The sequence below is a fragment of the Misgurnus anguillicaudatus genome, chromosome 20, assembly GCF_027580225.2.
Source record: "Misgurnus anguillicaudatus chromosome 20, ASM2758022v2, whole genome shotgun sequence".
Classification (NCBI taxonomy): domain Eukaryota; kingdom Metazoa; phylum Chordata; class Actinopteri; order Cypriniformes; family Cobitidae; genus Misgurnus; species Misgurnus anguillicaudatus.
The window spans coordinates 1,562,278-1,575,256 of NC_073356.2; the positions used below are offsets into that span (position 1 = coordinate 1,562,278).

A 12,979-nucleotide genomic window follows, 5' to 3' on the forward strand; every position below is an offset into this window, starting at 1 on the left:
ATAATTGACTCCTCCTCCTGTATGAGTTTATTTAATATATTAAAAAATAAGAAAATATTTTTATAGTAATTTTGCCTCTCGTGTGTAAACAGAGATCACCCCAAAAAGAAGATTTTTGTTAAATGATCAACACAGTTGATGGTAGGCTACCCAGTACTCACTGTGTACCGTCTACCATGTTGATCTTTTGGCAAAATATCTTCTTTTTGGGGTGATCTCTTTTAACACACGAGAGACAAAATTACTGGGGCTCTGTTTGAAACAAGATACTGTCCTACGGCATATAAGTAAGACAAAAGCAATGTTTAACATTTAACACATGAATCCAGCAGACTGTGCTTAGATAGATAAATGAATTGGCTTTATTTTAAATTATATTATGCTGTACCACAATACCTTCATTAGGACAATGAGTAATATAAGTGCTTTTCATTTTTACATTTAACTGTATTCTTTTCAATTCCTAAACATGTACTTAAGCTGTTTGATAACAATGAAAAAGCTGGCCTTTTAAAAAACTTGACATTTTACTATTAATATTTTATTATTATGTAACAATTTGTGATCTTTTGATATCACTACTTTTTATTCAATAATTGTATATATTTCTGAAGTTATGGCTTAATTGTGGCATTGTTTTGGTGTAATATTTATATAAATATTTTTAAGTAATGTTGCATTTATTTGTTATCTGTTTTGTTATTTCGTAGGAATTCCTTATTAGGTTGCACATTGTCCTACATGTTTATATCTTATACAGTAGTAGTATATATATGAATGGATAGTGGTAGGGGCCCAATTCCTAAACTACGGCCCTGATGACCACCACACTCATGCAATAGACAATAGACGGTGTAAAAATATTGTATACACTACAACTTCATGCTCATGTACCTCATACAACTTTATGGGGTGGTTTCCCTGACAGGGGTTAGACTAGTCCTAGACTAAAATAAATGTAAGAGCTGACCAAACTAAAAACAACTTGCACTGACATATCTTCAAATACATCAGCTTCAAAATGCGCACAAGTAATGTTTTTAGTAAGGCATGTTTGTTAAAATTTGTTATATTTCCTCATTAAACTAAGGCCCATTCCTGGCTTAAGCTAATCCCTGTCCGGGAAGCCACCATATATGTATGAAGTTGTAAGGTAATAAAGTAAGTTATTTCAGGCTTCCTGACCCTCTTAAATGTTTTAAATGACATCTAGTGTCATCAGATTTAGCAGGTTCTTCAGGTCTTCTTTAACCCTTTTACTGTCACCATTCCTGCTGAGGAACACCTGACTTTACTTCAATATTTTGGATGTAAATGTTTATCGAATCATGACAAACTATATATCTTTGGAAAGGTCTAAACCTCTAGAATACAGATTACATTCTACATGTTATATAAAATAAATTATGTAGGGAGAGTAATTGATTCATTTATGATAAGAGTGCGCCTAAAACATTGATAATCCTACTATATGTCACTGTTCCGCCTACGAGACGACTACTGTTGCTTCAGTTTTTTGCATATGAATTTGTATCTAATCATGACAAACTATATATCATTTGAAAGCTCTAAGAGTGTAGTAGTATTTATATATCATCACCATTGTGGGAATAAAATTATGTTATGAGAGTCAGTTTGTAAATGGTCATGGGCCCACAGGTGGGGCCAGCTTTTTATACATATTTATAAGACTAAACCCCTGATGATAGAAAGAATGTAGTGACAGTTTTTTGTTACATGCCCCCCCCCCCCATAGGAATGCATATTAATTATTATATATTCATAAAACTATATCCTATTATAAATCTTCAAAAATGTAGACAAACTATATATTGTTGGAAAGCTCTAAGAATGTAGTTTTCATATTTTAAAACATTTTAGCAGTAATAATAATGCAGTGAGAGTAATTGAATAAATTGTGACAAGAGTATGCAGCAAACCGTTGACACCTGGTGGCCTTCGTTGGTAAAACCACTAAAAGAGTGACACAAATCAAATTTTTTTGTGATTTTAACTTGAAATTTGGATCACAACTACTTGAGACGTATTTTTAATTATTAAACATACATTTAAACTGCTATAAATTATTTTCTGTTTAATATTTACCTCCAGACACTTCAGTGAAAAACCTTAAATTGTCTTCTTTAAAACAAGACCAAGATTAGGCTTCTAGCCCAAAAAATGCCAGAGTTATATTCATTTGAAGTGCAAATCACCTTTTCACCCCCCCCCTCCCCACTCAAAAGGGTGGTGTGACAGTTATGTAGATGAACTTAAATTTGATATTCAACACAAGCATTAAATTTAATGCTTGTGTTGAATATCAAATTTAAGTTCCTCTAGGCCTACGTTTTGGAATGAAATATCACGACCAAGCAAAAGGTAGCGACAATGACTAACACATACTATTGTCTGTTACGTGGGCATAATTTCCACTGGGGACGGGGACCCCCCCCACACACTTTTCAAAATCCCGATCGTGGCCCCACCCTTTTCAAAGTCGTTTGTTTTTACTTATTAACCGCACGTTGTCTTCGCCAAGGAAGAACAGTACCTATGGCAAGTGGATAATGACATGGATTACCTATCAAAGGAGACATTTATCGCAACTGCGCTAAAACTCGAGTAAAGACGTGATAGAGCGAGGGAGAGAGGGCCCAGCTGAGGGGGTTGTGCAAAGAAGCCGCATGCGCAAACCCTCAGCTGGGTCCTCTCTCCAAGAGGAATGAACTTCAGAAGAGAGAGGTGTGTGTGTCTTATTTAATGCAGAAGGTAAATTTCCAGAAAAGATGTATGTTAGTGTTTGCCATTTTTAAATGTTACAATTTTTTTGATGTGTAAGTAGCCTATACATTATGTCGCTGAGAAATCTTATTGTGAGCATCACAGTTTGATTTCAAGAATTACATTCACTATAATATTTAAGATATCAAGTTTATATTTTTTTCAAAGAATGTTCTTTACATTAATGATGATTTTATGTAGAAAACAGTAAACCTTACAAATAAACATTATATATAGTTTAGTAGCATATTCATCTTGGCAGAATTTATCATTATAATTATTTTGTGTCCACCCACTTCTCAAACCAAAGTTACACCCATCCCTTGGTCTGTTATAAATTTAGGATTGTTAATCAGTTTTATTAATTTTTTATATTTGCTTTCATTTTTTAAATTCATAATTCACAGAAACAGAAAACTTTCTAAAATATAAAATAACTATTTGGCACAAAGCACAGAGCTTTGAATTTGAAGTTATCCTGTAATGTTCCAGCATGAGGTTGAATAGTTTCGAATCATGTCCCCCTGTAAATCAAGTCTGTCTTGTGACCCCAAAGCATTTCTGTTGGCTGATGAAATCAAGTGCTATGACAGGATATACTAAATATATATAACATTTTTTAAATTTAGAGAGGTATTATAAAACGCTATAGAAAAGTTATAGATTTTTAAAACAGTATTTTACATTTAAACAACAGGTTTCATTTTCACACTACAGTGGATGTCATGATGTCAGTTTTTCTCTCATTAAAAAACAAGTGAAAGAATGATGATCGTTTTAAGTTTTAATTAAAGGTGAACAATTTGTTCGTTACTTGAAATACCTTTTATATATCTTTACATTAAAAACAACAAAATAAAAACTATACAGCAGTGAATAAAATATCTTATTTTCTGTACCGAATTACTGCATCTGTAGTCATGTCTTTGCTCTTTGTAAAAACAGGATAGTGTACTTTAATCAAAATTTAATAAAAACTTAAAATATTTCTGACACTGGTTAGACAAGATATACAATACCACAAAATATACCATCAATCTGCAGCATATATCTATACAGTGAAAAAAAACACCAGTGTACCATAAAGCCAACAGTGGAAATTAGCTTTTTTAACAACTCAAAAATGTACCTTTAAGACTCTCCACAAATCAAAGACCGTTTTAAACTGTACAGTATCAAATGTCCTCAACTATAGCTGAATGAATCTCACAAAACCTTTAAATAAAATTATCTTCACCCAGAAATCTAAAGAAAGGGACTATTTTTGCTTAAAAAAAAATCACACCCATGGAGCTAATTTCCAGATGACATTTTATTATTGTAATACATCTGGACATTTCACTTTTTTCAGAAGCTGCATGGAAGCGTCAGTGTGGATTCTTGTTAGACTGTCATTACTCAAATGCAGCAATACAGTTATGTCTGAGGAAAAAGTGCTTCATTGTCATAATGCTAAATATTTACATAATGGCCCTTGTGCTTTTTATTGTGCAATATCTAATTAGTTTTTATTTCTTTTTTGATTTTAGGGTGAAATATGACCTAGTTTATTGTGAGATTCACCCTGACATTATCCAAAGTGAAGTGTCGTATTGCTAAAAATATAAAAACAGACCAAAGACATCACAGACACTGGTTCATCTATATGAAAAAGTTCAAGCATCATAATTAATGCCCACTAAAACGAACATGAGATAAAGTGGTACCATGTGCTGCTGTCCTGAGAATGTCAAAGATGCTTTTAAATACACCCAGTGTGTGTCCAGCGTGAGAAACAGTGTTATACAGTATAAATCTGGGTACAAAATCATGTAGTATCAGTGTTAAGGCCAATCAATAAAGACATACATTCTCAAAATCACTCACTACTAAAACAGTCTGTTTATCACCAGTGTTATAATCGTCACAAAATATCATCAGTGTCATTATTTTCATAAAATATTACTGTCAATTTTTTTTGTAATAAAAGTCTCTTCTAGCTCACCAAAATTGTGTACCGTAAAGCCAGTTTAAAAAACACCCCAACCTACACAGTCCCACGTTGACCAAAACATTCTCCAGCATACGTCTCACCACAAAACAAAGTGATCTGGCACATGGGAATCATCAACACTTCAGAGCGATAGCATTCAAAGCTTGCTCCTTAATAATGTTTGAAATGAAGTACCAGTGTCTGACACCCTCCTAAATCACTTCTTTCTTTCTCCATAGCACTGAGTGTCTGGCCTGAGCACTCATTAGTAGGAAACAGGATGGGTACAGTGAGCTGGAGGCTTTTAGAGGAACTGGGGGCAGTTTCGATTTGTTCAGGGTTCTTCCTTAGAGACAGACATCATGGCCGATGAAACCTACAATAAACAACATTTGTTAGAATTCTTATAGTCCTAATTTTGAGAACGAGGTTCCCATTGAATTTCCATGACCTATTTCCAGGATGCCGAGAGCCTGAATAACGTAGTGTACACCATGAGTTGATGAAAAATGTAGCTTAAATGCTTGAAATAAATAAACAATGCCAATAAACATGTGAGGCTTGGCCCGGAAACAGTAATCCTTACTTCACAACTTAACAAGCGGATTACATTTTGATGAATGGAAACAAACATTTAAAGTAACAAACAAAAACCTCTGATAATCCATGACTTGAAAAAAATAAATATATATATATCTTAAATGATCTTATATTAATTTGAGACTGAGGTGATCATCCAGTAGGCGTTTGAAATAGTACTTATGGTTATTTACAATCTGCTGCCTCTAATGTCCTGACTGCAGACAATTTATAATCTGTCTCAGGGGATATTACATAAATAATGTTCCAAGGAATGCCGAGTAAGGAATTATGAGTCAAAATTCTGATTACAGTTTCTCTCAGTTGCTTTGGAGCATTTCTCTAATCATTCTTAAAGTTTGCAAAATAATTTGTGAATTTATCAGATCAATTTGTACGAACTGCACAACATTATGGATGTCCTGCCAAAGCCTGTAACTTGTTCAAAAACATTATGTTATCTCTCAAAAGTACATTTTTACGTCAGTGAACATGTCAACATGTCATCAAAATATCAAGTCTGTGTGTCATTTTTTGAAAGCAATTTATCAATTCACATTTACAAAAGACAAAAAAAAACTATGAAAACATGTTTACAGTAACAGATTACGACACAAAGGACAACAATTTAGCATTTTGCAATGTCCAAAACTTGCTTTTATGTTGTGCACAACTGATTTGATGATGTGCAGGTTGAACAAAGTGTTTTAAAAAAATGTATTTCTAAACTGAGAAATGCTACAAAGCGACTGAGAAAATGCAGCCATATGTCTTATTCAGATTTCTAGTAATCAGAATAGTAGCTTATTCAGGTTATGGTCTTGTAGTTTATAAAATCAAAAATCTAATAAAGGGGTTCAGTGTTTAATTCAATGCACAGCATCTGTTTATTCATGATCACTGTACTATTAGAAAAGCATACACACCTGGTGTATATTTTGCTCTCCTCATGAACTTCCATTTCTGAAGCCTTGAACTCATTCAACTCTTTTCTTATGGCCGCCTGGAGAAGATAAGAGAACACAGACTGATTAAAGAAGAATCTTCATCATGATCACATTATAGATTGATGGTCAGGGTTTTATTTTTGAAAAGTTATGTATCAAATGATAAACTTTCTTTGCTAACTGCTTTACTATAGGTAGTTTCCCAGACAAGGGCAAATGACGTCAAACACATAACACAAATTCAATAAGTACTTTTGATGCCAATTGTGATTTGCCCAATATGAGCTCTTTCACTGTCAAACTGAAGAGTAATCGGCTCCGCAGGTGAATTTTGCTTGCACTGCGGCTGATAGGCCTGCCTCTTTTCCATCACCTAAGCAAAACTGCGGACAACATGAAGTGTCCAGCGTTCCTCAATTTTTCAGTTGAACGTCTGCATCATTTGTGTATTTAACGTGCATTCATTCTTGTTGAGATTTTTATGTAAACACAATACTAAATGAAAGCATATTGGTAGCAATATTCATTTTAGAAATAATACGTAAAATGGCAATGCATTTCTGTATTTAAATGTACATTTTTTCTTACTATATGTGCAACGTTTGGTGCAAAATGAAAATTCAATCATTTAAATTACATTTGCCATTTTCTACAGTCCTTAAATACAGTTAATGCTTTATACGTTGCAAAATTAAATTGGAAATGTATTAGCTGAATTGATTCGATGGAATTTAGCAAAATTGTAGCAAAATGATCAAATACACGGTGGATTGCATTTTCATTTACATAGCGTGTAATGTATGCAGCAAAATTCAATTGAAAATGCATTTCGAGTTGACCATGGCCCCGCCCTGTGAATCACTGCTTAAAAGGCGGGCCCAGCATCTCCCACTGCATGTGCCCACGTGGGAAACATCGCAGCAGAGCTGATTGAGAGTGTTTTTCACTGACAGATTAAATAAAGCATAAACAGAGAAATGTTGTTGTTTATGGAGATTATGACATGTCTGTAGGTGAAAGAACGACAACGTTGTTTAATACTCTCATTGAATTGTCTGCATTATCAGAATCTGACACCTGTTTGGTCACTAGTTCACCACACAGGTGTTTTGAGGCTGCCTTCTGTGCCTCCATAATGGGGATAACGCAGACAATTGGGTAAGAGGATCAGATTTGGAGTCTCATTGGAGTGAGATTTCATCTTTAAGGGAATGGGACACTCAGCCCCACTTTTTTCTCTCAAGTTTTTGCTAGCAATTTTACCTATTGTTCATAACTGACCATAAATAGTGTTTTTGCACATTTTGATGCCTAGATAATAATAAAATACATCTCTAGTTCTTCAGTTCATTCAGGAAGTCTCTAGTACTTTCCTTAGTTTCAGGTAAGCTACAGCTTCTGGTTGCAATACAGTTGGAGAGCTTTTGACTCAATCAATCATAATTTAGAACGAATTTGGCTATATTCCCCAACTTGCGTTATTTACCGCATTCAACGCATCTAAACTTTCACTCAGTGCGGGTATGTGCGCTTATCAAGGGGATTAAATCAGGGTAGCGCGAGACCGATTTGTAATCAGACTCTTCCGTATGATTTCTCAAATTGTTCTCACAGTACTTTGATGTCATCTGCATGCCGGTTTCTTGCAGCCCTGTGTAAAGTTGAGCACATCTAAAAAACTCTAGGCAGCCATGAACTCGGCCCGAACTTCCCTGCGTATGTCTGCGCCTCCTCCAATTTAGTATAGCAGGAATAAGCGTGAGAAATACAAAGTGTAGCGCGTGAGCTGGCTAAAATGCCTGTGTCTCAGAGCCCTACATCTCTCCGTTTATGCTTCACTTAATCTGTCATTGAATATATCAGCTCTGCTGCCGCAATGTTTCCCAGGTGAGCACACACAACGGGAGATGCTGGCCCTGCCTTGACACAATGATCTTGAAGCAGATGATATACAATGAATCATCTCTTGATATAAGGTCATATCGCCCACCCATAGTCGGTAGGTAGGTCAGTGCATAAGTATGTGATTTGGGACGCAGCTATTGTCTGCTTCTCTCAATTAGTTTGCAGAGTAAGGTTTGTGTTTACCTTGTCGGCAGGTGTGAGTTTGGTCCAGGGTTTGTCTGCACGCCGGTCATAGTCCTGAGCATGAGTGCATTCCACATACTCATGAAAGCGTAGGATCTTTCTGGCCTGAAGCTCAGCAACTGTGGGCCTTTGTGACAACTGTACACAACAAAAAAGACAACAATTTTTACCTTTGTTTTCTACCCTAAAACTACTAGGAAACTGATAGTCAAGAATAACAGAAAGTTTGAGTCTGTTTTCAATGATTTCAAAACAACAGTCATAGACAAGTATAAAGCTCAATTTGAAATGTTCTTCAAGCATGTTTTTATATACAGTATTATTTTGCTTATATATTGCTTATTTAACCTTTCTGGTAAGCCTGCGTTTGATCTCGCTTCTCTCGGCCCGTCGGTCTGCTTCATTCTTGGCTGAAACAACAGAACATAAAAATAAAAAATCCATTCAGAAAGCACTGTGACACTAGCTATCCACTTTATTATCGAACGTGGAAGTAAGTGATTTCCTATCTGTGTGAGACTTCTGTTTCAATAGCCGGCCGGTAAAAAACAATGTTGTGGGAGCATGCACAAAACGAATGAAATCAGTTAATGTTAATATTTACTACACCCGCCTGTATAACCCAGTGGGAGGATGAAATGAAGAAGTGGCCTGATACATCATATGAAGATATATTCAATTATTTGAGTTAACGGGTCTTAAATGCTCAACTATAAAAGCACAGAGGCATACAAGTACTTGTACAGTGGGAAAGTCAGTGGAGTGAAAAAAATTCATGTTTTAACTTTTTCGTACGTATGTTTAAAATGTCCCAACTGTTCCCCTGGAGTTAGTTTTTATAAATGTTATAATGTTTGAATTTCTATGGCGACACATCAAGTCAAGATATAATTATAATTGTTATATAAAATGACATATATTATTGTTTATAGTGTTATATATTATAGCAGAATAAAAACTTGTGTTAATACTTTGAATTTAGCACGTATGAAGATAATTTCAAAATTTTTGCAACGCAATGTAAATTTTATATTATAAACATAACAAGAGCATTTGTCTTGTAAATGGATTTGAAATGATGATGTGCTGACTGTCGCGCCACATAGACGACAGAGTCAAGTGAGATCTGCTTAACATCTCAAATATCAAATGGTTCATGCTCTCTTTCATTAATAACGGTCAAAGCAAACAGCACGTGCAGGGTTAATGTAGTTGTCAATGACAAACGTGCAGGATAGGCTATGTATGTGTGCTTGTTGTCAATGACGGGCATTAAATCTGTGTAATTCCGATGGGTTTTCCGCTGAAATCTACAGGCATGGATTCCGTTTGGGTCTGCTAATAAGCAGTTTATATCGTATATATTCTGTACCGTAATCTCTTTTGAAAATACATTTTGTAGTAATATATAATAGCAGAATTAAATAAAGCAGCTAAATCAGCATACCCCTAACTGCACAAATGATGCTGGTCTTTCTGGATTTCATCATAAACATTAACTAGGCAGTGTCCCTCGCAATACGACTACTATAAACTTTAGTGGCTCACCAGAAGTCTGACATAAAAGAGCTCAAAGATGGCGGCGCCCACATTTATGTCAAAAATAAGGTGGATAGATTCAACAGATGACTGTAGGACAGGCAAGTTTGATTGTTAGAAGAAGTAAAAACAGCTGGCCACACACTGACCTAGCAGGATGTTTCGTTGCTCAAGTTCTTGTGGAGTGGGTCTTTGACTCAACCTCCTATGAAAGGAACAATGTCAGTTGATGGGATACAACAAATCAGCTCTTAAACAAGGGGGCATTTTATAAACTTAATGACTTTTATACCGTATAAACTGTATATTGTATCCCCCCTAACCCAACCCCACACCTAATGGCCGTTTCACATGGTACACGACAGTCGTAAGTGTCTAGTTCATTTTTCAAAAAGGAGACGTGCCAAAAGTGTCAAAATGGGGGCAGTTACAGAGGTGGAGTGCACAGCAAAAATTGAAGCGTTAACATTTCAGTGTTAAACATTTCTGAGTTGAATTCAAAACCTAAAGAGTACATTTAACATATTTAGAGTAAATTGTTGTTCAGATTTGGAGTTTATCATGCCAGTGTTAACCCAACTCCTTAGAGATGTAATTACGCTTTGCACACACATTTCAGTCTTCTGTTTCCATGTGTCCTGCAGATTGAATGGTAAGTAAAAAAAATCTTATAATGCAATCTGTAACTTTATCCTCTCTATCACCATCTTTGTTTGAAACCTAAAATTGCATTTAAAGGTGACCAAGAATGGATTGAAAGAATAAGTTACATTGTTCTTTGATATCTAAATAGAAGGTATGTAGCAAAATGCAAAACCTCCGATGTTTCTGCTGTTTACGTCTGGCTGGCCTAGAACATGGGCGGGTCTATAGAAATGTTGGGGGCGTACATCTTGACGGTTACGTCACTGTCTGTGTTTTGATGAGATTGGCCTGTTTTTCGGTGGACTTTTGAATTAACAAGATTTACATAAGAATGAGGAAACATTACTGTTTGAGGCTCACGATATGTCATTACCATATACAGAGCTCTAATACTTCAGCTATGATGAGGTAAATACAGTTTTACATTCTTGGTCACCTTTAACTTATCTTACTTTTAGAGTTTTCATACAAATCATCACCATCATTGCGATCAGTGTTTGCATTCATCAGCTGATTTGCATCGTTAAGGACACACCCAAAAACGGAACCTACAAAGTGACAATTTTAACATGCTATAATGAATTATCTGTGTAGATAGACTTTTTTTACACCTTAAAAAAATCTCATAATATGACCCCTTTAACACTTTGTGAGTCAAAGAAACTCTGGCCTAGTGTTAAAAATTGAACTTGAAAGTGTTTGTTTAACTGATAGGATATCTATGAAAGAGTGAGAATTGATTTAACACTGGACTTTTTGCTGTGTGGAGGCGGTCCGCATGTGGTGCTCGTTTACCCAAAAACCTACCCCTGCCGCAGACACGGCTCTTCACAGCAGGCGCTGTTGAAGATAAATATATATGCACTACGTGCAAAACGCTTCCATTACATGAGATAAGCTGTGCGGCAATTCCACTGCTTGCCGCGTAACGTGTGAAATGCCCATAACCCTCACATCAAACTTCTGTAAAGTTTTATTCTTCATGGGGACTACAAAATGTCACCACAAGGTCATAAAATTAAAACTGGGATTATTATCTTTGTGGGGATGGACATTTGGTCCCCACATCATAACTGGGATTACCAGTTTACCACAGACACACACACACAAATAAACACACACCTTGTTAGTGTGGTGCCGATCTTGCTGCGAATTTCCTCCCACTGTTCTTTGCTCTTCCAGGTTTCGTTCTCCTGATCTTGTGACTGCTCTTTCTCCTGCTGGCGCTCCAGCTTCAGTGCCAGAGTATCCTTGCGCCTTACGCGACTTGCAAGACCACCTAACAACAAAGATCATAAGTCAATGATCACAAGTGCAGCGTCTGCAGACCTCCACAGAAAGGCTTACGAATAAGGAATGTGAATCTCTCATTAATAAACTTCAGGACCTATCATATCTACACACGTAATATGTTTGTACAAATGATTATGTTATGTGTTTTCAGATTCTTTTATCCAAAATGACCTGCATTGCATCAAGGTACATTTTATCATGTATGTGTTTTCTCTGGAAATTTAACCCATGAATGTACAGTATTTTGTTGAAAATATTACACATAAGCAACATGTCAAAAAACAGATTCTGAATATTGTGCATTAAGCACTACATATATTGTGTGGAACTAAATAATCATACTTGGAACATCCTCATCCTCTTCATCATCATCATCGCTTTTATAATTGATGGGTCCATCTGAGTCAGAGTCTTCCTCGTTCTCACTGTTTCCAGGTCCCTCAGGAATGACAGTGACCCGAGGATCTCCCACCAGACCCCGTCGGCTTCCTGGCTCAAGCTCCAGCCTCCGTGTGGGGCAAGGAACGGGTTGCAGCTTCTGGAGTTCTTCTTCCATGTCAAAGTCATCATCCTCTGGCCTGAAAGACACAGAAATGTATAACATTATATAAACATCAGTACCGTTTTGAAATTAAACTGTTGTGTAATTAAGATGTCTTTATGATAAAAATAAAGTTTTTACATTTTTAGGCATATTTGATGCGGCATCAACAAATTAAATTGTACATATATACATACATACATGCAGGGCCGCCTTAATCTAATGTGAGGCCCCGGGGCTAAGAGGTTTTGTAGGCCCCCCTTCCTCTCGATTTATGGTCTAATTTTTTTTTTACGTGTAATATCTAGGTAATCTACATATCAAAATGCATTAGTTTCTTTCGAGACATACAACAGTGAGTTTTTCCTCTTTGAGCCAGAAAACACCATAATATTGTTATTAACATATCACTGAGTCCACTTGAGCATAAACACAAGACACTTTATTTAACAACCACACACAGCAACATGTGGTGATAATAAAACCAAAATGTGTGAAAGTATATATGTTTATAAGCTTTATGTTTATATAGTTTTTGGAATATACAAATTTGCAGAAAATTGCCACTCACTATATGCTCACCACAGTTTT

At 35.8% G+C, this 12,979-nt stretch overlaps 1 protein-coding gene across 5 annotated transcripts in view; it reads right to left on the bottom strand.

Annotated features, from left to right (window-relative positions):
• Positions 1 to 4,977: 4,977 nt before the first annotated feature.
• phactr4a (phosphatase and actin regulator 4a) overlaps positions 4,978 to 12,979 on the bottom strand; it is an 81,289-nt gene continuing 73,287 nt past the window's right edge. For all 5 annotated transcript variants that reach the window (XM_055219045.2, XM_055219044.2, XM_055219046.2 and 2 more), the window contains 7 exons: positions 12,190 to 12,425; positions 11,677 to 11,833; positions 10,059 to 10,114; positions 8,719 to 8,780; positions 8,371 to 8,508; positions 6,262 to 6,338; positions 4,978 to 5,132 (listed from right to left, as the gene is read on the bottom strand). In XM_055219045.2, coding sequence (XP_055075020.2) covers positions 5,117 to 5,132; positions 6,262 to 6,338; positions 8,371 to 8,508; positions 8,719 to 8,780; positions 10,059 to 10,114; positions 11,677 to 11,833; positions 12,190 to 12,425 — 742 coding nt within the window. In that variant the 3' untranslated portion in view covers positions 4,978 to 5,116. The remainder of the gene's footprint in view (positions 5,133 to 6,261; positions 6,339 to 8,370; positions 8,509 to 8,718; positions 8,781 to 10,058; positions 10,115 to 11,676; positions 11,834 to 12,189; positions 12,426 to 12,979) is intronic.